The sequence below is a fragment of the Eurytemora carolleeae genome, unplaced genomic scaffold (genome assembly GCF_000591075.1).
Source record: "Eurytemora carolleeae unplaced genomic scaffold, Eaff_2.0 scaffold663, whole genome shotgun sequence".
NCBI classification, from domain to species: Eukaryota; Metazoa; Arthropoda; class Copepoda; order Calanoida; family Temoridae; genus Eurytemora; species Eurytemora carolleeae.
The window spans coordinates 143,448-168,537 of NW_019396570.1; the positions used below are offsets into that span (position 1 = coordinate 143,448).

Genomic DNA, 25,090 nt, shown 5'->3' on the forward strand with positions numbered 1-25,090 from the left:
TCAGATGCTGGATTTCAATAAACTTAAAATATGCAATAAAACTTTCAGAATTGATACAACAATCCTATAATTTACTGCTAAAATAAAAAGTAAATACAGTACTACACCCTGAAGGCGGTCTGAGGTCAGACCTTGTGTGTTGTTAGTTATATGGAATCAAACTTTGATCTCCACCAAATATGCGGACCTTTAAAATTCCTCTTCTATCTCCCATGGTGGTCATACAATGGATAACTTTAATTGAGTGATCAATCATCTATCCTCAAATTTAAAAGTGCCCACACTAGATATCGAGATTAAGTATTCAAGATCAGAGATACTCCACAGAATAGGTTTTGACCTCTGGACTTGGAAGTTTCTTTTCAGATCTTTAGTGATTGATTGATTAGTTGGTTAATTGATTGATTAATTGATTGATTGATTAATTAATTAAATACCTGATAAAGGATTGAAGAGCATCCAGCTTCCAAAACAGGTCCTCGGAAGTTGCACAGCCATTACTAGGTAAATAAACCAAATAAACGTATTACATGTGTTTTCTTGTCAAAATCATGATTAATTTCCAATACAATTAATTAGAGGTGTTTACAAGGATCCAATCAGGGGTGGCTTATGCAATGAAAATTATAAAGGGAGAGGATTGCGTAGATATTTTAATTCCCCAGTAATTTTTAACTGTGTTTCGAAAATGTGTAATAAATAACCCTGTAACGATCTGAGCAAGTCCTCACCTCCTATCTTTCACAAGCATTTATTAGATATCTTACATTTTAAATATTCTAAAATATAAAAAAAACTCTTCTACTTTTAGTTTAAAGTCTACCCCTAAATGTTATCTAGTATTTAATAAAAAATTTACTAAATCTATTTAGAAAATCATACAATTTTAACCATAGTCTGCTAGATTTATAGCTTCCATTCAAAAATTAAAATTTCATTATTATCACAAAAATGTATGCAGTTAAAAATTTTTCAAAAAATTATTAATGTTTTAAAAATTGGCTTGCTGTTGGAAAATCTTAAGTGAGAAAAAGGTGTAGAAAAATACAAAAGAAGTTGCTAATCAATGATGAATAATTAACAAACTTATTAAAGTATGATCACAAAAAGTGATTTGATGTCAAACACTAAAAGGTTAAAACCCTTTTAGATTGATATTGATAGCTTTCATCATTTTTATCTGGATTTCTATAGTCTTTTTTTACCCTCTTTTTAGGTGGATATCTACAGGTAGGATATCTCTTATCTCTATTAATATATACTTTACTTGTCTGTTTGTTCGTTTGTAACCAAGAAAAAAAACAGCTAAACAAATTGGACCGAAATTTGTCATGGCAACTCACAGTCACCTGACCCCTGGGAGGGTTTATGGATTGTTAAACTTGAACAATGTTGCCCTATAGAAGTATCAATAACTCAGAATGATAACATATTTTCACAAGTTTATTTAATTATATGTTACTCGTTTAACATACTAAGAATGACTAGTGTAAAATCCGAGATTCAACAAGTTTGCGAAATATCAGTGAAAACTCAATTCTAATTTTAAAATGTAGGACAAAATCATATTTTCTTATAACTAAAAGCCAGGCTTCTACAGCCCATTATTATTTTTGAAAATGCGCCACAATTCAAGACGAAAAATCCGATAAACTTTGAGAATGATAAAAAATGACCACTTTCAAAGCAAGGTTAAAAGCTAAAATTGAGAATAAGAAAGGGGGTGAAAAGCGTCCTAAAGGTTTTTAGTTTATCTATATTATCTTCTGGACCGATGTCTCTATAGTTCCTATTTATCCAGATTTCTATAGAAAGGATATCTCTAGCCTTTATTTATCTGAATATTTACGGATAGATGTCTCGATATTCTCATTCTATCTGGATATCTACAGGATGGATATCTCTACACTCTGTTTTTTTGGATATATACAGGATGGATATCTCTAGTCCCTATTTATCTGGATATCTACAGGATGGTTATATCTATCCTCTGTCTTTCTGGATATCTACATGATGGATATCTCTAGTCTCTGTTTTTATGGATACCTATACAGATTAGATATCTCTACCCTCTGTTTTTTCTGTATATATATACAGGATGGATATCTCTAGACTATATTTATCTGGATATCTACAGGATGGATATCTCTAACCTTTATTTATTTGGATATATTCGGTATGGATATCCCTAACCTTTATTTATCATGATATCTACAGGATGGATATCTTTACCACCTATGTATATGGATATTTCTACTCTCTACGGTTTACCTTGGTCTACCAATACATGGTCTGGGGACCCGACTATACAAATTATTTTATTATTAATTTTAAATCTTTAGGTTTGTCAATTTACTTTTTCTTGAGTTAATATTTAACTTACCCTTTAATATTAAATAATTGGTTTTATAAGAGAGATATATTTTTTATCCTAATCAATATGATTAATATTAATTTTTTCTTATACAGTTAAACCCAAAATAAGAATTCATCAAATGTCGTATTCTTCATTTTCTGATAATGGAATGTTGCAGATATTTAGTTTTTTAATCAAATGATTATATGGAGCTCTTTTAAACTGTTCCCGCATATTCATGGCTGTTTATTTATTTTCGCAAATACTGAGATTTACGTAAAAAAGTATAAAACGTTGAAAAATTGTCAAGACGACATTTGATAAATTCTTTCGATGTAGGGTTTAACTGTATGTTCTGGTAAACAGAGCAAATATAGTTATTGATCATATAATACAATGTTTTTGTCTTACCCATTAATAAATATGGATTTTAAAATTTATTCTATTTACCCTTTAACAAAATGTTGTTGTATTTTTTGTATTTTATTCTGAAATAAATATCAATTATTTAATTCAGTTGACTTACCCTTTAATCTCCCATTTTTCTTTTTCAAATCCCTTGTGAATAGATTGCGCTATACTAGACTCCATGAGATCAACATACCGAACCACCTCAACAAAGAATATTTTGTTTGGTCCAAATTCTTTATCATTTGTTTGAAAATTTTTGACCTAAAAATTCATCGATTTTGCCCTCATTAAATCATTTCTTTTCCCCAATTAAGCGAATAAAACCCTAAGCACAAGCATGTATATTTTCAAAAAGGGGGGGGGGAATGAATTTTGAGAAAATATAAACCTGCCATGAAATTAAAAAGAAAATTGAACGAACATATTTATCATTTAATTAGAATTTATAAGAATAAACCAATACAACTTTCAGCAGAAAAAGAGCCTAAAGGGTTCATGATTCACAATATTATGGAATTCCTGAGAAAACTTGTTTACCTGAGGGGCAAATACCTCCCGCAAATGTTGATGGAATTTCCCATTCTTGAGATTATCTAAAAAATGGTAGATTTAGAAATATATTTCAGTATGTAGAAATCTTCCAAAATTGTTTTATTTTACATTACGCGCCAAAATTTTAGAACACGAGATTTAAAACTTACCATCTGTTCTGAGATTGGAAAACTTACCGTCCGTTCTGAGATAGTCATTTAATATTTGGAAGAGGGGAAAGGAATCCCAAGTATCAGCTGGTTGCTCTGACAGTACACTAAACAGTAAACAAACATTAGCATTTGCTATTGAACAGACAGTACACTAAACAGTAAACAATTATGATCATTACCTATCCATATCAACAACAAACAAGACGCTAATTAGGATTCTTACCTAGATCCATATCAAAAGCAAACAAGACCCCAATTATCATCATTGTATATACATAGCGAGAGCAAATAAGACCCTAATTTTGATCATTACCTATCCATTTCAACAGCAAACATGGCCCTAATTATGATCCTTACCTATCCATATCAACAGCAAACAAGGACCAAAAGATTTCACTGTGTTCAACAAGAAGATCACTAAACCAGGCAAATGCCTGATAAAAAAATTAGAATAATCAAAATGAAATTTTCAGCAAAAATATGTCAGCCAATTTTATTGGCGTCATATTTTAGAAGCTCCCAGAAAAAAAAGAAAAACTTTTTTGACCAATTTAATAAGAATTAAATTTTACCCCACTGTTAGATATTTCAACGAAAATTGTGCGTCGAATTATTTCTAGGTGCCAAAAATTGATATCCTTTATAATCAAAAATGTACCCAACTTTGAAAAAAATAGCAATAGAAAAGAAAGTCATTATTTTTGTTTTCAAAAAACTGTATTCCCAAAGAAGTGATAAAATATATCCCCCAATAAGTAACTAGGCATATCTACTTCACTACTTTATAGTAAGCGTCTATTAGCAGTCAGTGCTTTTTTTAGTCGCTTTCTGAAATTTAATTTTATATTTTAGTTTCAGCTTTAAACGTTTGGATATTTTTTAAGTACGATACAGAGCATCCCATACCATAAAGGATTATGTCCAAGCTTTAACGCCAAAATTTGCACATAATACTCGAAAAACTAGTATTTTCTGCATGCAAATTTTATGTTAGCCTTATACAATTCTTTTTAAGGATTTTTTTTAAATTTTCTGATTAGTCCCAAAAATTACAATTTAGAGCTGTAAACCGATCCAATATGATGTCAGACACCCTGTTAAAAAAAAAACATCTTTTAAAATCTTATTTCAGGGGTGTGTAAAATTACTGTGAAAAGGGTTAATATTAAAAATGAAAAGAAATAAAGACACTGGAAAAAGACAAGGAATGGAGAGGGAAAAGAATATAAATTTGACATAAGGAAAAATATGCAAAAATTGATTTAGGAAAACTCTCTTCCATAGGACAAATTAACCCTTTAATTTTCTACTCCCTTAATATTTTAAACCTTTGATATTTCCATCTTAGATTATTTGATTAAACCAAACTGAGTTTTTAGCACTCGGTTAATTTGGCAGGAGATGTACACCCCTGATTAAGTTTAATTTGTAAGCAAATATATTAAAACAATGTTATTTATTCTAAAAGATAAAAAATACAGAAAAACCCTAATGATGGAAATAAGAATAACTAAGAAATTAATAGCATGCTAAGTTATGCAATGTGATTTTAATAAATGTGTTAACAACAACATGCTCATCATCAAGGAGAATTGAATAGAAGGAGGGGGCGATAAGGATTCTGTACACTTTGCTGTGACGTTTTTGGACTGCTGAAGAGCTAGTTTTTGCGTAACAACAACAATAAAGATTGTAAACAATAACACAAATGATAAACAGACATCCGGCGCATCTCTGGCGTTAGATGAAGATTCACCGTATACTAACTCATGTTTGTTTACATTAGATCGGCTGCCTTTGTTATTGTTGTTACGCAAAAAACTAGTTCTTCAGCAGTCCAAAAACATCACAGCAAAGTGTACGGAAACCCTATCGCCCCCTCCTTCTATTCAATTCTCCTTGCTCATCATCAACTTTTTAACCGGGTTGTGTTTTATAAAGCAAAGCTAACGAAAGTTTACTAATGGGGTTAGCACACTGAAGATAAATATTCTACCTTTTAGTTAATCGAGTTTATAAACTACTTATTCAATATTTAAATTAGTGTTTCCTAACTAATAATTGACTTTTTATTCAAGAAAATAACATTTTATTTTTTCATGAAATCTGTTCTAAGAAAGTTCAAAGAAAGAATGAAAATAACTATTTTTCTAAAAGAGTATTCATGCGGTTGTTCACATTTATTTCCTGGATAGATTTCCAATTTTTAAAAGCTTTTTTAATAGCAAACATTAAAAGCCAATAGAGTTTTTTAGAAAAAAACCATAAGGGAATGGTGGCTTTAAAAAATAAAAGTCTTCATATTTAATGTAAATTTGTACAGGGGCAAAAAAAAATAAAGATACATTTGGCCAGTAAGATTTCACTTTCTTAAAAATATAGAATGTAAGAAATAAATCACTGTGTTGTATTATCTAAACCTCTGAATCTACTGCATGCACTAGAAAACTGCCTGATTTTGAGTATTCTGGCTTAGCAAACAAAATTTGATACTAAAAGGCAAACTAATGATTTTATACTTTCCAATGAAGATTTGAGCAAGTATTTACAAGTATTTATTTAACAATCTAGAACATATTGTGGATGTTTGGACCTAGCTTTGATGTTCAAATGACAAAAAAATGTTCAAAATGTTTTTTCCTCCAAATTTTGAATTTTCTTTATAAGTGGTTTAATTTTCAATAATACAGGGTAATAATGGGAGCCGCACAAAACATGACACCAACCAGGCGAATTAAAGGTCGTCTTTGATCTTTGAAATAATTTACCACATTTAATTATTAGTAAACCACGACTGAATGTATTAAAGAAATCCAAGATCAAAGACGACATTAAACCCGTCTTGCTACTGTCATGTTTCGTGGGGCACCGGCCCTGTACAATACCTCGCAATTTATGTAGAGCATGACAATATCTTTTTTTATCTATTAGTAAATTTCTTAGAAAATAAAAAAGGATATTGCCATTTTCCACATAAAGAAAGTTAAAGCTAAGTCCAAGTACCTTAAAGCTAGATCTAAAATAAGAAATTATACATATTTTTGGTCTCAATATTGTTATTAATTCTAGAGTCACATGTTCCTTGAATATGTTCATGTGATTGTTCTTTAATAAATATTGTGTATTTCATGCTATCCGTTATCAAGCCAAAATAGTCGAAGAAGACATGAATTACCTCAACCTATTCACACAAATATATTATTCAACCTTGGATATTCAACTAACAAAAATTGAAAGTTTTGGATTTCAAACAACTTACATTTTGGAACTGCAGGAACAGGGAGCATTGACAAAAAATGAATGTTAATTAATTAATTAATTTATTATTTTTAAACTCAGAAACATAAAAATATGAACCCTCACCCAATCTACCATGTAATTGGGGGAAAAATTACTTTTAATGATTAAATCTGACTGGTCTAAATTAAATAAGAAACGGTTTAAACATAACCTACCCACATGTTTTAAACTGTTTTCCTTTTATTTAAAACCAAATCAAACCATGAAAAGCTATTTACCCACTGTACAATGTACAACATAATGTGATGCATAATAGGTAGAGACAAATAAAATATTCTGATTTTGTTTTGTTCTTTTTTTTTAAATAGATATTTGTCTCTGTACTGCTGGATTTCAACACAACCAAGGATGGGCAAGCTTTTTTATAAAAACAATTTTTCAGCTGTTAAATGGAGTGACCGGCTATGTGAGGTAGTTAAACTGAGTATGCAGTGTTGTGGAAAACTTCTTTCGGATTCATTTGAGACTTGTAAAAATTTTTAAAGATCTGTAAATCCTGAGTTTGAGTGCAAATTCGACGTTCAAAAAGTTCTACAATAAACTACAGACGTATAGGAACATGTTGAGAAAATAAAAATTAATCTTTTCATCGAAAATAAGTAATCTTGTTCAATTATTAGTTTCTATTTTCTCATTATTCTGGTTTCTCATTATTTACAAAGATTTTCACAGATTTTCTAGAATTATTATTGAAAATACGACATTCAAAGAATTTGACGAAATCTGGGAAGAAATTTAAAGAAGATAAGAAATTCAGTATAATAATGAAAACGAAAAAATCGATTTAGCATCGATTTTTAACAATTTTTTTTTTGAGAAATATGTTCCTAACCATCTAATTAGATTATTGTATAATTTCTACTTTATTTTTCGTTGTCGTTATTTAGTAATTTAAAAAAAACTAATTCTAAAAACGTATCCACCCCCAAAGAAGGAGTTTTGAACGTCGAATTTGCGCTCAAACTCAGGATTTAAAGATCTTTAAAAAGTTTAATATGTCTCAAATGAATCCGAAAGAAGTTTTACACAACACTGCATACTCAGTTCAACTACCTTACATAGCCGGTCACTCCCTTTAAGGAACTGGAGACGTATTTAAAGGTGATCTTCCCTTCGTGGAACAGCATGTTTGATTCCCAATGTTGTGGAAAACTTCTTTCGGATTCATTTGAGACATATTAAACTTTTTAAAGATCTGTAAATCCTGAGTTTGAGCGCAAATTCTACGTTCAAAAAGTTCTACCATAAACTACAGACGTGGAACATGTTGAGAAAATAAAAATTATTCTTTTCATCGAATATAAGTAATCTTGTTCAATTATTAGTTTCTTTTTTCTCATTATTCTGGTTTCTCATTATTTACAAATATTTTCACAGATCTTCTAGAATTGTTATTGAAAATACGACATTCGAAGAATTTGACGAAACTGGGAAGAAATTCAAAGAAATTAAGAAATTCAGAATAATAATGAAAACGAAAAAATCGATTTTAGCATCGATTTTTAACAATTTTTTTTGAGAAATATGTTCCTAACCATCTAATTAGATTACTGTATAATTTCTACTTTATTTTTCGTTGTCGTTATTTAGTAATTTAAAAAAAACTAATTCTAAAAACGTATCCACCCCCAAAGAAGGAATTTTGAACGTCGAATTTGCGCTCAAACTTCAACTACCTTACATAGCCGGTCACTCCCTTTAAGGAACTGGAGACGTATTTAAAGGTGATCTTCCCTTCGTGGAACAGCATGTTTGATTCCCAACGATACCCTTTAAACTTTTGACTAATCAACGTTAAATCAGATATCCTGTTTGTTAAGTTTCTTGGTCTTTTTCAAATATGATTTCTCTGTACTTGCGCATTTATGCTTCAGATATGAACTAAAATAAACGCCATTGTCATCCTCATTCTTTCTCAGATAGTAAAGTGTAAAGGTATTATTGCAAATCATGTCACTCTGTAATTGGAGGGTCACGTGAAATCACGTCTGCATGGACTCTTCAAAAGCTGTCAAAACTTAAACCAAAAAAAGTTAGAAATCTATATTTTATATCTACTTGTTTTGATAAGAAAAAACAATGCCCACCCCTATGAACAACGCCACCAAGAATAGCAAAAAGTGATGAATCAAATATGCTTGACACCTAACATCATTTCAGTTTCTGCAAACAAAACAAAAAAAAACAAAATGAAATTTTTACATAAATAGTATTTTTTGAATTCTTTATACATTTTTTGAATTTTCTTTCTCATGTGGTTTGTGCAATGTATACACATACATATGTATTCAACATTAAATTATTATAAACAGAAAAGATCTCCTAGCACTTCTCAAATGTGAAAGTTTTACTTTTCAGAAAAAAAATCAAGAATCCTTTTCTCTAAACAGTAAAATTAAATTTTAACACTCAATGGTTGGAGGAAAACGAGTACTCCCCAGGGTTGGGCGAACCAGAGAGGCTAAAATCCCCCAAAACATAAAAGTCCTTATACCATACGTACCAGCTTAGTTGCAATTTTTACATTTTTACCGGCCAGGGGATCAACAAGATTTATTTTCAATCAAGCTTCCCAACAAAAAATGAAATGAAGAAAAACTCAAGCTACAGACCAACATACATTTAGCTTGTTATGTAAAAACATTTATGTTTTACAATTACAACCAAAGATTATTTATAAAGGATGAAAATCTAATTATTTAAACTGCACCTTGTTAAAAATCAAAGTTTTGTAAAGTAATTGATAAATAGTCATCCTGTATAATGTTTATAGTGTTATTTCACGTTCAGGACCCGACACCATGTTTTGTAAACACAGGTTCTACGCAGTTTACTGTTTACCTCCACGTAGAACAATGTAAACAATTTCTACGTAGTTTCATGTTTAATTGTAAACCCTGTTCTACACAGTTTAGTATTTACCACCGAGTAGAACTTTGTAAACCCTGTTCTACGCAGTTTACTGTTTACCTCCGCGTAGAACTCCTCGTTCTGCCTGAGTAGGTCAACACATAGATCAGCTAGACGGATTAGATCTTCCAGTTTCTGAGCTGGAGGAATAATAACCTCGCCAACCATATCCTCTACAACATGGAGTAAACCTTTTATAATTTTGCTAAATTTTCAGCTTTTTTTGAGAAAACATTTTTATCAAGATATAATGGCTTTTCCTTTCTAAAAATTATTTACATCTGTACAATTTGTTAACGGTTCCATTCTGTTCGACTGCGTTTAGATTTTGACATTTGAATTATAATTCGTAGCTGAGAAATGTTTAGGCTGGTTAACTTGAAAGATAGTAAAAATTAAATTATAAAAAATATGATAAATTCGATCCTTACCCTGTGGATTTGCCAGATCAGCTGAAAAAACAAATATGATGAATAAAGTAAATTTAAAATAAATAAATATGAAACATATTATTATTTTTTTTGTGTTTTTTGTTTGATAATTGCTTTATTATCTATTGTGCTAGAATCTATTTGCCTCTGCCATCCTCTATACAAATTCAAATTGCATTAGCCTATTTCTTCTTACCCTTTCAAGAAGGGAAAGTGTTGATTTGAGGGCCCCTTCCGGTCTCCCAAAAGGGAAACAGAATCTGGAAAATTAAAGTTTATTAAAATAGAAGAATCTTTACTTACAAAAATTGCAATATTCAAATTTTAACATTATAGCATCAATTATAGCGTATTTTTTCTTTTTAATAAAATTAAAGTTTAAAGCTTCATATTTTAAGAAAAAAAAACTCTACCTATTCAAATTTATAAATCAAATGTTCTACCAAGAAAAATTCAAAAGTAAATATTTTAGCATAATAAATGTTGAATCACAATGATTGAAATTTGTTTATAAAAAAGTAAAAAACAGGCTTCCAAAGTTTGTCTTTTTTGATTAAATGCCAATGAACAAAACAAATGTAAAATTTGTATAAATGCAATCCAGAATCAATAATTGATTAAATGCAAGTGAGCAGGATTAAAATTGCAAGATTGCTGAAAAAATTAAAATATTGACCTAAAGTTTGTTAATTGGAACTCTAGCTGAACCCTCAACCTCTCCTTGATCTCGTTAAACTTCTCCTTCTCCTCCTGGGTAACTGTTCCAACACCATCAGGTCTAAACAGGCGCAACTATTCATAACCTCTAAGGGATTCCATCAAAAAAGTGGAAAGTTTTTGTTTTCTCGGTTTTACAAAAAGGAGCGATGCCGTAAAATACCTTTTTTTTTTTAAAAAGTCCCATTTAATTTGAAATTTATCGAAGTGCAGAGGTGTATTTTTTCAGAATGGGGGGGGGGGGTGATTTTATATGATTTGGGAAAAACAAAAGGAAAAATTGGGACAGCAAAAGGCAACTATTTTTATTCTTTATTTATACTTTTTGCCCAAAAAATGTTGCACTCCGCACAAACATATACAACTTCTGGACGAAAAATATACAACCCTGATGAAGTTTTTACTTTTACACTGCTTTACATTAAACATTTTTGAGTCAGTTCTCCTTTTCTTTTTGGTAAAACTCAGTCAGTAAAACGAGAAAAGTCTAAATAATATTTCTGTCTATTTTTTATTTCAAACTGAAACCATCATGATCGAATTTTTATGTTAAAAATTAAATAAAATCTTTAATTGAGATTAAATATTCTAATCTTTAAAAAAATCATAAATGTTGTTTAACTCAAAAAATGATCAAAAAAAAATAAAAATATTTAACAATCTATCTAAAATGTATATTCAACTATCTGTTCTGAACTAATACATAAACATGCAGTTTAGAGCTACTATATATTAATTCACCGTTGAAAATAAGCAGAATCAAAGAATAACTTGAATGACAATGGGCACAGGTTTTTTATCAGTTTTTAAACTTAATTTTTTTGCTTTCAAGAAACCTCGACTTTGTCAGCTAGAAATCTTTTAAAGTTTTTTATTATAGTATGGCTTTGTTTAGGCGTATTAAGAATCAAACTTTTGTATTAAGTTATAAAACTTAACTGTATGTAGAGCTGCTTGAAAACAAATCAACTTTGAATGTTTAAAAACTGATGAGATAGAAGGCCCATCATGCCCAACCTTATTGGTACTGGGTATTTGGTAAGCCGAAAATAAACCCTAAGTCAGGATGAAATATTTCTTTAAAATTATATTGCATTATTAAAAATCAAGAGAATCATGAAAAAATTTAAAATATTTCTAAACGTTTTTGAAAATAAAAATATTCTAATGTTATCTGGCTCACCCAGTATTGGTGTATGTTATTATATGTTGTTATATGTTTGGTTCAAATATCCATATTTTCTGCCTTCAAGAAAGATAAGAATAAGTAGTAAAACTATCCGTAAACAGTTTCACAACTCGATTTGTTAAAATGAAATAAACAGATCGGTCTCCTCATTTTCTACTTCGTAGACCATTCATATTTCTTACTAGTTACGAACTCTGCAACATTTTAATACCAAAATTGTTCGAAAAGTAAAAGGTTTACACCATCAGGTTACAATGTAGGCCACACACAATTCTTACAGTAAGAATGATTTCCCAATTCAAACTTCGCCATACAAAATTTCAGTAGTTTTTAAACAAGATAATTTTTTTCCAAAATTTTATATTTTATATCTTTTATATAAATATGATATTTCTAATCTATAGTAATTGAACTCATGCAGTTTAATGATTTATAAAAAACATGTTTTTACTTAATTATATAATTCCTGTTTTAGCAAAATAAAATCAGAGAGAATTTTAGAGAAAAAAACATGCTGAATACATGTATGTTAGACTAAAAATGCTAGTTTTATTGTTTTTGTTGTATAGATTATAGAGCCTAGGTTTAAATGAAGGGTTGCGCCAGAACAGAAGAGGTATCATCTTATCATCTTGAAGAATAAAGATCCAGGACAATTTTATTTCGAATTTTTTTTATCTCATATTGTTGTAGATATAATTTCCATGTTGTCCAATACATTTTGAGCTTAAAGATCCAATATAGTGTATTTGTTAAAATTTGTGTTGTAAGATTCTTGAATATAAAATACATAAAATACCTTTGTACTCAAAATACAGAACTTAATTTATACTTAGATTCTGGAACTTTGTGTACTCAGAATACAGAATACAATAAACACCTTTATTAAGATTCTGGAATTGCATACTGTATGCAAAATTTAGAACACGATCTACAAAAGTATTCAGATTCTGGAATAAAATACATCACTGTATTCAGATTCACACTCGTAAAAAGATTGTTAAATACAGCGTAATATTAAAATACAGAATATAGTATACATAATATAGATATAATCATCATGTGATATTACAGCCATGTTCTCAGAATATAGTATATATATATAATATAGATATAATCATCATGTGATATTACAGCCATATTCTCAGAANAATTTCAAACAAATCATTCAGATATTACAACCTATAGTAATCGATTATCTTTCGCCACATTTGTATATATTTGATATTTTATACTAGTGTTGATTTTGTTTTTTAAATAATATTTAGCTTACAACTTGTTTTCGAACATTCCTGGAAAATATGAAAATGTCGTCTTCATTACCAAAAATCCTCGAAACAGGAATAAATGTTTTTATAAGTAACTCTCAGATCATAACAATTAAAGCATATTATGAAAAATCAGCTAACAATTAACAATTTTCTCCTTATAGACGCAACAGATAGAGGTAAGATTAGTAGGGATCAAAAGCGCTTTTTTATCGCATTGAGCCTATACCCCCTTTCATTTTTCGCGAACACCCCCTTTAAGAAACTAGAACCAGTGCATATAGTATAATGCAAACCATGATCATTAATTAACACTTAAAAAACCTAAATTCCATTTTACCAATATACCTTGCTGTGTAATGTAGACAACAGATATGCAATCGATGTATTTTGTTGTGTATTAACATGCAAACATATCTTTAGTATGTACCTCTTGTTTTCCCCTTTATCTCATGCACATTGCACCTTTAGAGATGGGCATCGTTTATCTAAACGAACCAATTTTTTCAAAACGAACGAACTTTTTGTAAACTATAGTGTCATTTAGAAAAATTAAATGGTTTGTTCCAACTAACGAAAAATGATAGTTTTATTTTTTTACTGAAAAAATGATTTTGAAAAAAAAATCATTGTTTTTTTTTCTGAGCGAACAATTTTTTTGAAAGAACGATTTTACTAAACGATAATTTCGTTCGAAAACGAACGAAATAGATAAAAAATGAACTTTTTTCTGAAACAGAACGAAAAAATAAATTTCTGAACGACTAAAAAAAACGAATCGGAAAAAACGCGCCCATCTCTATTCACCTATTGAATTAAATTCTACCCAACTATACGAGCAATGTTTGAACTGTTACTGAGACTGTTTCTAGTTTGTATTTATGTATTGAATGCATCCATGACAGGTCTGTATAGACTGCCTGGACTACCTTGTAGATTCATCAATGAACTTGTCTGGAGTAGCAAACTGTTCCCCGAGTGGGTTTGAGGGAACACTAAACATACAACTCTTCTCACACTTATATAAGATCAGATATTTCCATTTCCATCCGCGTCTCAGCAAGATGCGACTTTCGATTACAATTTGACCAAATCAACGCAAACTCACAATCTACATCTTTCCAAACCAATGTCGTAGATCCTATGATTTGTCAAACTATACATTCTGTTAGATCAAAATTTGAAATATCAAAGGTGTATACCCTCAGGTTGCGAAGATATAAGGATTGAAAAATTTGAATTTATAGCAAAGACATATTTCCTTTTATGCTTTTTCTCTTTTACACTTTTTTGCCAGTGGATGTGTTCTGAATGATAAAGTAATCAATCTGTAAGTTTAAAGATGAATTATAAACCAACGCATCTAGCTCTGGTTAGTGCCTAGATATTCCACTTCAGCTACAAGGTACAAGATCTAACCATATCACAGTCCTGTTCTAATAATACAAGATCTATACCCTTCAAGTCTTATCTTTGTTTAAGGTGTAGATACTATATAGTGAAAAGTTAGATATGCAAAGCATCAGTTTAGTGCTTGTTTTTATCTAACTTTTTACTTTATCGCCAGGTGCACTTTGCATTTTGCTAGTTTACAAATCAAAAGAGAAAAAAATATGTCCTATTTTTCAAGAAACTATACAACTAAGATTCTAAATGAGAATAACTTGAGAAATGTGAACCCTACAAAAGTAGCAACTTATATCTTACCTCTCCTTCGGGCTAAAAGGGTTGATAAAAATCAAAACATTTATAACTTGTTTCCATTCACAAATGTCGTAAAAAATCATTTTTTGTACCCTATCACAATTAAATAATCTGACATTGAGTAAAAAAATATGGGGAACACAAAGCAGGTCATTGTAATCTTAATAATCTTGAAGGGACTGTACGCGAAATTACAGATGACCCTGCGGCCATTAGTAGAGTGGAGGGTCCGATTTACAACAGTACACTTAAACTTCTGACTGATCAAGGACGTGTCTGACTTTTTCTTATTAATCTCCAACAACACTTGTTAGCAAACTGTTTAATATTGAAGAGATATTAACATTTACTTTATAAAGTAGCAGAAAATAAATTTTACTGTCGAAATTTCAAACCCATTTTAGACGTAAAATACAAAGTTTTTTCCCGGGGCACAAGAATATTAGCTGAGTTGAGTTCACACAGTACACAACTGTACACTCCAAGAATATTAGCTGAGTTGAGTTCACACAGTACACAACTGTACACTCCAGGAATATTAGCTGAGTTGAGTTCACACAGTACACAACTGTAAACTCCAGGAATATTAGCTGAGTTGAGTTCACACAGTACACAACTGTACACTCCAGGAATATTAGCTGAGTTGAGTTCACACAGCACACAACTGTACACCCCAGGAATATTAGCTGAGTTGAGTTCACACAGTACACAACTGTAAACTCCAGGAATATTAGCTGAGTTGAGTTCACACAGTACACAACTGTACACTCCAGGAATATTAGCTGAGTTGAGTTCACACAGTACACAACTGTATACTCCAGGAATATTAGCTGAGTTGAGTTCACACAGTACACAACTGTACACTCCAGGAATATTAGCTGAGTTGAGTTCACACAGTACACAACTGTACACTCCAGGAATATTAACTGAGTTGAGTTCACACAGTACACAACTGTACACCCCAGGAATATTTTAGAGATATAAACAGGGGGATATTTGTCCTCGATCAACAGTCAACGGTTTTAAGGGCATTGCCATCTTTGCGTGGAGGGTCAATTGAAATTACGCTTACAGTCCCTTTAAAGTAAACCCTGAAGAATACATACCTGTTCCCGTGTACATGACTAGCACAGTATGCGTAGCTGAAGTGTATAAGAGTAGGATCTATCACAATTTGTTTTTCACATTTATCCAGCAGGTCGGAGAGATAGCAGAGGTGACGGTAGCAGCCACGAATACCATATCTACAAACATTCAGAAATTGAAGAAAAAAAACTTTTAAGATCAAAATAAGGAATTGAGTCTTTGTCACAATCCTTTTAATTATAAATCCTTATAATTAGACATCCCAATGCCGCAGACCTTAAATATTTTAAAGTATGAAATCTGTTAGAAAAAATAATCTAAGTTTAAAATATCTAGGGTCTACACTATCAGGTTGCACATATTTCGTAAAAAAATCACTGAAGCTTTATTATTTGAAATTATTTTATATAAACGATAAATAAATTCCAAAAACTGTTGTAAATCATAAGAGATAATAAATGAAAACTCATCAAAAATTGATTTTAAAGAATTTGTTTGCAGTTTTTCAGTCTTAACCTTCTTTTTGCGAACCTAATAATTCTAAAATTTTCAACTCTAAATAAAAACAACTTTAAATTAGATATAAATGTTATTCAAATTAGATTTAGCATATTGAAAGTATAGATGAGAAACATTTTTAACATTAACTCTAGATTTTTTTACGCCTCTCATTAAATAACTTTTGCCTTGAAAAAAAATTCCAAATAATTTGATTTTATATTTTACATCTTTCCCTTACATATGTCAAGTTGAAAAGTTAGAAAGGGGAAAATTATAAATAAAATAAATAGAAACAAATTCACCTTGCACAATACTCATCTAGTATAAACACCTGGCCTGGAGTGAACCAACCCTAAATATGTTTTCATGATTTTTCATTTTAAACATTCTTCTTCAATCACAAAAGAATAGAGTCTTTGCCACAAACTCAAATATTCTAATACCTATATCTTTGCAACCTGATGGTATAAATCTTTGATATTTTTAATTCTGATTAATTGATCTAAAAGAATTCAAATATTGAAATATCTATTTCTACGATATTGCGTTGCAAAGGTATAGGAAAGAATCAATGAGTTTATTTTTACCAATGATTCACTGTAAAGCAGCATTGGTAAATACTTCATAATTCGTAATTTTTCATTAATGAATATTAATAATAGTTAATTAAAACACTTAATTTACGATACTTTCTTGTATACCAAAGATAATATTTTAAAGAATAATTGTATACCAAAGATAATATTTTAAAGAATAGTTGTATACCAAAGATAATATTTTAAAGAATAGTTGTATACCAAAGATAATATTCTAAAGAATAGTTGTATACCAAAGATAATATTTTAAAGAATAGTTGTATACCAAAGATAATATTTTAAAGAAAAGTTGTATACCAAAGATGCGAAGGGATCGTTTAATCTCCACTCTAGGCTTAAAGTCTGTAGTTTACAGAATAGTTTATGATGATCAAATCCAATAGGATCTGCCGCTATATACTCCTCCATACCTTAACACAATCACAGCTTAATAGGTATATACTATATACTAGAGCGGGGGTCTGCTTTAAAATACTTATTTACAATGCACAAGTTGCGTTCCACTAATTTAAGCTTTTAAAAATTTTCTTTCAAATCCTTCCACCCACACATACATGTTTCTTTATAAAAAAAATAAGCTCTTATAAAAATATATCCATATATGTTTATATAAAGAAATATTGAAGAAAGTCTAAAAATACACATATTGTGTATTCATACTTCATACACGACGTTCCTATATAAATTCAAAATAAAATATTTTTTGATTTATATCAGCATGAAAACACAACAATATTTAATATATATTTTTACAGGTTTTGGTATTTTGTCCCTTGGATCCGGATTCGTGGATCCGTATTTTATCGGATCCAGATCCAGGAAGCCAAAATGTTGGGATTCCAACAGATCCGGGTACTTTTTCTTAAAATTGAAGTAGATTTTTATTTTTGCAGAATATGAAACTGTGATTAAAAGCAGAATTTTCTAATCATCGTATTTCTTGAATATTTTAGGTTAAATAATTTTGTTTTAAAGTTGGATTAAAGGGACAAACTACTTAATTTCAAGTGAACCTCCATTAATATGTTGAGAAATATGTCCGATTCAAAACGAAACCTTTTAAATATTTATCTATTTACAAATGAATGCACGAGCAGCCGTAGTACAGTTGAATTTCTGAGCTGGGTCAACCTTTACGGTCCCAGTTTGTACTTTACCTAACTCTTTAGGCAAACTAGCCGGTGCAACAAGGTTGACGCAGTCAGACTTTCTGCTTTATTTAGGTTGAATTTACTTTTAAGAGGCAGAGGTGCCTGAATGTATCCTTATATCCTTTTATAACTTAAATTGATTATTTTCAATTATTGTTTCTTAATAAACGCCACTTGAGGATTCAACCATTAGAAAAATGAGAAAAAAATGTCAGAATTCGACAAATTTTAAGACTTTGGATCCGATGAACGTATTTAAAGGGCACTCTAGCCTATAGGACATTTCACTCCATAAATGGAGGCTCATTTCAAATTATTTCTACAGCCCATTTAAATTCTTTAAAAAAATAAAATCCACGATTCCTGAAATGAAAATATAATCCTACCATGCTTTCTGGCTTTATCTGCGTCCCCCTGGTTCTTATTTAACGATGTTGTTTTCCCCGTAGTAACTGGAGGGGCGGGCTTGTGCGCCTGACCGGTTGCACGATAGAAAGCCATCACCCAATTATGAGATTCCTAACAAAAATAATTATAAGAACATAATTAATTTAAAAATCACACTCTAAACGTACGAAAAAAAGATAATATTGGTCCAAAAGAAATTGTTTTTTTTTTTTACATTTCTTAAGATGATAAGTTCAAAAAACGTTTTAAAAAACATTTTCAACAGAAAGTTTTTTTTTCAAAATACTAAGTATTGCGAGTCCAATATTAAAATGTAATTTTATCTTAAAAATACAAAGTTAAAAAGTGTTAAATTTCCCCTAAACTGTCGCTAAAAGGCCCTAGACTGTCCCTAAATGAAAAAGAACCTGTTCATCCTCTGTTGCGAAGAGTACACTATCCCCCTCTCGAACGGTATTAAAGAAAAACTTGCCTCCCTCCAGGTCTAAACATTAATCAACTTCTAACCATGAACCTGACAGAGGGGTAAACTCAGGGATATCCATATATTTAATATTTCAAGTTTGCTATCCTGCAAGGTTCATGGAAGCATGCAGTTTTAATGTTTTGTATTCTTGTCAGTGTGCCAAGTATCAAAAAAAGGGAGTGTTAATGGTTTAAAATGAAGTATTTAGACATCTTCTAGGTGTGTTTTACTTCATTTTAGAACTATCATCGCTCTCTTTAAAGGGAATGTTCACCTACTTTAAAATACACTTCATACCCTAATTTTTTATTGGATAACACAGTCTATCTAAAAACTAAAAGGTGTTCCTGAACTCGAGAATGATCTAAAACTTTCTGTCTAGTGTTCACTCTGCGGTGTTATTATGAATTTCTTAGATAGTTTGTATTACAGCTTCCTAAGCAAGCAAATTTTCGCAATTTCGAACAAAGAAATTCTTTGACACAAACTAATCAAAAGTTTGAAATATCAAAGGTTTAAGCCATCAGGTTGCAAAAATTGTAGCTGTTGGCAAAAACTCAATTTTTTTGCTTGCGGTTTGAGCGAACATTAAGCGTTCGGGCGAACATTTTATTTGCTTTTGGTGGAATTCTATGGTTCCAAGTACAGGGTGTCCCAATAAACATGGAAATTCAGTGACGAATTCTATATCGTCTTTTTAAATAATTCTTTGATTTAGTATAGTGATACCTACAGAAAAAGCTGTAATCTGTAAGAGTTTCGTCTGCTATGTTCACATTTTGTTTGTTTATGTTTTGACGGCATACGGTTGTACATACGGTTAAACAAGAAAATTGCAGTATACAAACAGAGTAAACTTGGTAGTCTTCACTGTTCATCTTGCGGAGACATTATAGACACATTTTTACAGTCTTATACCCTTTTCATAAAATAAACTCTAGCAGACATAATAATAGTTTGGCTTTTGAAATTAGTTATTACAATGTTAATTCATAACAAAGACGGTATCTAATTCGTCACTGAATTCCCATGTTTTTGGGACACCCTGTATCTAAATAATCCGCGAAGTTTTCTATAAAAACACGAGGTTTTTTGAGTAAAAATTAGACCGAGAATTTTGGACATTCTCGGGCTCAGAAACACCCTCGAGCGGTTAGATAAATTCAAAAATAAGAGCGTTGTGTTTATTTTTAACATAGGTGAATGCAATACCTTTAAATGGTAGAATAGTAGAGAAATCTAAAATGTCCCGTAATAGTAGATTTCAAAGATGTTTTTAACCTCACAATAACAATAATATAAATAATCAAACGTAAATAAAACGGTCTTGGCCTTCTAGTGTCTGAAGCAAGGTTGTATAATAAGGTTGATTACTTTCGATAAGCTCCAATTTAAGGAAATGTCGTCTCCTTAGCTTAGATAGATAGAATCCGTATATTTCGCTCTCGCCTTTATAATCAGTGACGTCATATGGGTATTTTTTCTATCTATGCTAAGGAGACGACATTTTCCGTACATTGCTTTTAGAGCACATCCAGAGTAACCAACCTTATCATACAACCTTGGTCAATGAAGGAATACTATTTCATGGTCGCAAAAATACCAAAGGTATATATTCTAACCAATTTAAACAGCGTATTAGTTTAGATAACAAAAAGGATAAAAGTTGGCTAAGTAAGAAAGGAGAGCACGTGGATTTAACGGTTCTGTCAATATTCCAGAAAGCTGTGACTTTCGATAACAATTTGACCCATTAAACACAATTTTTTTAGACTTTTTTCTGAAATACTTTTCTGTCGACATATGTATTTTGAAGGAAAAAGTATAGAATAAACAAATCCGTAAGGTAAAAAATTGATGAATTAAAGACCAAATCACGTTTGATTTCAAATAGAAGAAACCGAATGCTGCTCACTCTGGTTAGTCCAGTGTGAGAGGTCGTGAAATTTATAACAAAACAAAAAAACTAACGGTAAAAACATGACTATTTCTGATAATACTAAAAATCTGGGATATTAACTCTCAAATAAATTCACCAAAATTAAATTAGTTTGTACCTTAGACGTACTGTCAAAAAATTATATTTGAGTCGTGTATACAATGTAAATGTATATATACATAAACATATATTGAATTTTAAAAATGGATGCTGTTAAAATCTTAAAAATAATTTTAAATTGTAAATTGAATACTTTCTATTCCTGATAGTGTGTATTTTGAAGAATAAAAAAGTGTTCTTTAACTTCTTTCAAGAGCGTCTGAACACCTTTGTATTTAAAATTGATCAAAGTTTTTTTTCAAGTTTAAAAAGAAACTTTCATACCAAGTTTTTTTTTCATTTTCGATCTTTTTTATTGTTACAGCTGATAAATTTTTGGTGAAATTAAACATTTTGTTTTCAGTTAAATTATGTTTTTAAATTTAAGGCGCATACTTAAAATGAGACAAAAAACGTTATGATTCGAGACAATCAAAGAATGTTTACTTTGAACTCACTGGGGTTCCTCCTTCAGAATCTGTTTTAAATTGATGCACTTTTGAAAATGTGAATTTTTCTCCGGTAGATACAGACAAAAAAGGTAAAGAAAATATTCTTTTAAATTCTTTAAAAATCCACAAATCATGAAAATATTAGTGAACACTACGAAAACATTTCTCTATATCCGAGATAAAACAAGATTGTGTAATTTAAGAGATTAACTTAAGTTACAAATGTTGTTCAACCAAAACTTTAAATCTTATTTCAATATTTTTCAATAATGTCTTTTTATTTATGAATTCACCTTTAAAGACTTGGATATTAAAAAACGTTTTACAACTTCTTATTTAAAATCAACAAAAATTGTCCATTAAAAATTATTATCAAAGGAATTAAGTTTTTCTAATCTATATATCTTTGCAACCCAAGATCATAGACCTTAGATGTTTCAAATTATGAATTCTATTAGATCAAACAGTCTAAGTTTAAAATATCAAAGGTTTACATTATCAGGTTGCCAAGATTTGGGATTCAAAAATTTGTCAGGGCATCCATCATAACTTGATGTTGATTTTGTTTGCAAATGCATTATATACATTAAAGAACAGTGGTCCTACTTTAATGTATAGAATATCCTAGGGGAATACAACTAGTCACAAAATAACTTCTGGAAAGTCGATTGAAACTTGTCTCTATCAAGGGCGTATACAGGATTTGTTCCAGCTTGAAACACTTTTGTTTGACACTTTTGTTTGGGGGGTGGGCGAATCTACCCCCCCCCCTTCGCTATAGATATCTTGGGGTGGGGCAATTTCTCCCCCCCCCCCATCTGTAAACGCCCTTGGTCTTTATCTATAATAGTAAGTATAACTAATTTTAGGAATTATCTAAAAAGCTAAGAACTAGATTAATATTTAATTCTATATTTTATTTGATTATATTTGACTTTAATCTAATTTTTCAATTTCTCGAGACAGGAATATTAGACACATCAACACCTGAGATTCTCAGGTTTCAGCCTATTTCATTTTTACTTTACAGTCCAAAATAAAATAGGGGTGTTCGTTAGAGTGGGAAAAAACACTTTCGCCGCCCTTTTCTATTTGGATCGTGGAGTCTCTGAGATAAAAATATTTTTTTAAAGTTTTCTATTCTATTAACCAACTTTTAATAATGCTCTGCTAGATTACTATAAAGTTTAATCTTTTAAAAGCATTTATTAATTAAAAACTATATTTTGAATTTTTTTATATCAGTCGCATCAAACAGTTTAGTTTGATTTATTTAATATTTGTAATTATTATTTTTATAAATTTTCTAATGGCTAGCTATTAATCAAAGTTAGGTCTAAGAATCTAAATGATCAATTACTATAGATTGATTATCTTGAAGATATATATTATTCTTATTTTCTAATCTTAGTTATAAAAGTTTTAAGCAGAAGTTATGTTTATTACTATTTTTGGAGATTTTAAAATTGGGAAACATCTAAATTTGTTGTGATTTCTTTTACAATTATTTGGGAATGATTGTGTGTCGATTAAGTCTTGTATTATGTATGACTCAAGGAAACATATTATTTAAAGTATATTTTGTTTCTTGTTGTCAGAAAGATTTGGTTTAAAACTCCTATGCATGCAAGTATACTAAAACAATGACTTTCCGCATTTCAATCAGAATCAGTTGAAAACAATCGTTATGACAGACAGTTAGCTTTTTTTTAGCTCAAGTATTAGTGAAATATTCTCTGGATAACATAATTTTTATGTAATCTATCTTTTTTTGAACATGCGAATTTTTTCAAAGAAACTACAGGCGGTGGCCCCAAATTTCCAATGCCTATATCTTTGCGACCAAATGGTGTATTTACTATTTCAAATTTAAATTATATAATCAAACAGAATTTATAGTTTAAAATATCAAAAGTATGCCACATCAGGATGCGAAAATATGGGATTAGAAAATAAAAATTTTGGCGAGCTTTTAGTTCCAATTTCTATAATATTTATAAATTCAGTTTTGTCTTGAAATAAATCAAAAGTTTGATATATAAACCAAAGCTTGCCATTCACCAGAAATACCTCTTAAACTTAACAAATAATTAAATTTAAAGTTTCTAAGTTTCTCAATAATTGATTTTCAAACTGATTTCTGATTGGTCCGAGTCAGTGGGGAAATACTAAAAATGTCGGTTTAACAACTTACTCATATGGTAGAACATCGCTGAAAATACAAAGATAATTAAAAATTAAAATAAGATAATTAAAAAATAAAATATATAATTAAAAAATAAATCTGTAAAAATTTGATATCATAAAGTAAAGACAAAAACAAATGTGTAAGCTACTACTGTATATATATGAGTCAAGTCCTGTTAATCCGTGGCGTGCTGTATTCTAAGCAAATTGATGATAGCAAATTATTCTTATGTACAAATTCATATCATGGCACTATGTTCAAATAAAAATATGTTCAATAATAAATAATCAAATTAATTATTCATAAAACCGATTTATTATTTAATCTGGAGTTTCATAAACCCAATTGTTTTATTCATCAGAATTTTTTTTCGTTTTAAATACAGCCGTCGTCGTATATATCGATAAAATGAAGACGACTTTCGATTTCAATCTTTGATTTCTGCCAAGCTATCAAACAGCATGAATACACATAAACATGGAAACAAAGAGAAGCTGTCAATTAACAGATTCTCTTTGTTTCCTTTCAAACTTGTTAATTGAAAAAAACTTGTTGGAAATAAAAAAGATAAGTCGTCTTTATTGTATTGATATAAACGTCGACCACTGCAGTTAATTTTTCTTATCTATATCTTTATAATAAAACAAGACATTCATATATATGTTCACGATAGCTCGCCAAACGCCTGTACCAAATGGGCTGAAATTTTGTATGGACACTTATAAAAAAATTTCAAAATTGTAGTTTACCTCCAGCAGGTTCAATATAGTCTACAGTATATCCGTCAAGCTGGAGCATCTCCGACGGATCGTTCTTACGTTCCTTGTAGTTACAGATAGCGAAGGTATACTGAGAAACTTGAACCAGGACAAAATATCTTTTCTTCCATTTTTTCCAAACTGTCTTCCCCATAGCATACATATATCTAAATAAAAAATATTTAATATATACATTGTTTGAAAAATATAAATTGACGAATTAAAAGATACTTTTTAGATAAAAATATAAGATTTTTAAAAATTTAATTTTTGAGAGTTTAATATATCAATGTTTTATAAATCTAAAAATAATAATGAAGTGTCTCTAGCTCTATATATTATATAAAAATAAGTTTGTAAAGCTCTTACACAATTTTTCCAGAGATTTTTCAGAACAAAATTTTCACAATTTATCATTCAAAAATATTTGCCTAAAAACCCAGAAATTGTAGGCAA

The 25,090-nt window shown here is 30.0% G+C and overlaps 1 protein-coding gene across 1 annotated transcript in view; it reads right to left on the reverse strand.

Moving 5' to 3' along the window:
* The window catches only part of LOC111705663 (calcium-dependent secretion activator), a 62,252-nt gene that overhangs the window by 16,063 nt on the left and 21,099 nt on the right, over positions 1 to 25,090 (reverse strand). Inside the window, exons 20-39 of the mRNA XM_023478285.1 lie at positions 24,626 to 24,801; positions 23,883 to 23,900; positions 19,140 to 19,216; positions 18,711 to 18,843; positions 17,471 to 17,583; positions 16,880 to 16,929; positions 16,097 to 16,234; positions 14,216 to 14,281; positions 10,789 to 10,890; positions 10,309 to 10,372; positions 10,258 to 10,267; positions 10,113 to 10,133; positions 9,742 to 9,854; positions 6,731 to 6,739; positions 6,647 to 6,652; positions 3,829 to 3,905; positions 3,496 to 3,575; positions 3,305 to 3,360; positions 2,883 to 2,968; positions 438 to 500 (exon numbers count right to left, since the gene is read on the reverse strand). Coding sequence (XP_023334053.1) covers positions 438 to 500; positions 2,883 to 2,968; positions 3,305 to 3,360; positions 3,496 to 3,575; positions 3,829 to 3,905; positions 6,647 to 6,652; positions 6,731 to 6,739; positions 9,742 to 9,854; positions 10,113 to 10,133; positions 10,258 to 10,267; positions 10,309 to 10,372; positions 10,789 to 10,890; positions 14,216 to 14,281; positions 16,097 to 16,234; positions 16,880 to 16,929; positions 17,471 to 17,583; positions 18,711 to 18,843; positions 19,140 to 19,216; positions 23,883 to 23,900; positions 24,626 to 24,801 — 1,458 coding nt within the window. The remainder of the gene's footprint in view (positions 1 to 437; positions 501 to 2,882; positions 2,969 to 3,304; positions 3,361 to 3,495; positions 3,576 to 3,828; positions 3,906 to 6,646; positions 6,653 to 6,730; positions 6,740 to 9,741; positions 9,855 to 10,112; positions 10,134 to 10,257; positions 10,268 to 10,308; positions 10,373 to 10,788; positions 10,891 to 14,215; positions 14,282 to 16,096; positions 16,235 to 16,879; positions 16,930 to 17,470; positions 17,584 to 18,710; positions 18,844 to 19,139; positions 19,217 to 23,882; positions 23,901 to 24,625; positions 24,802 to 25,090) is intronic.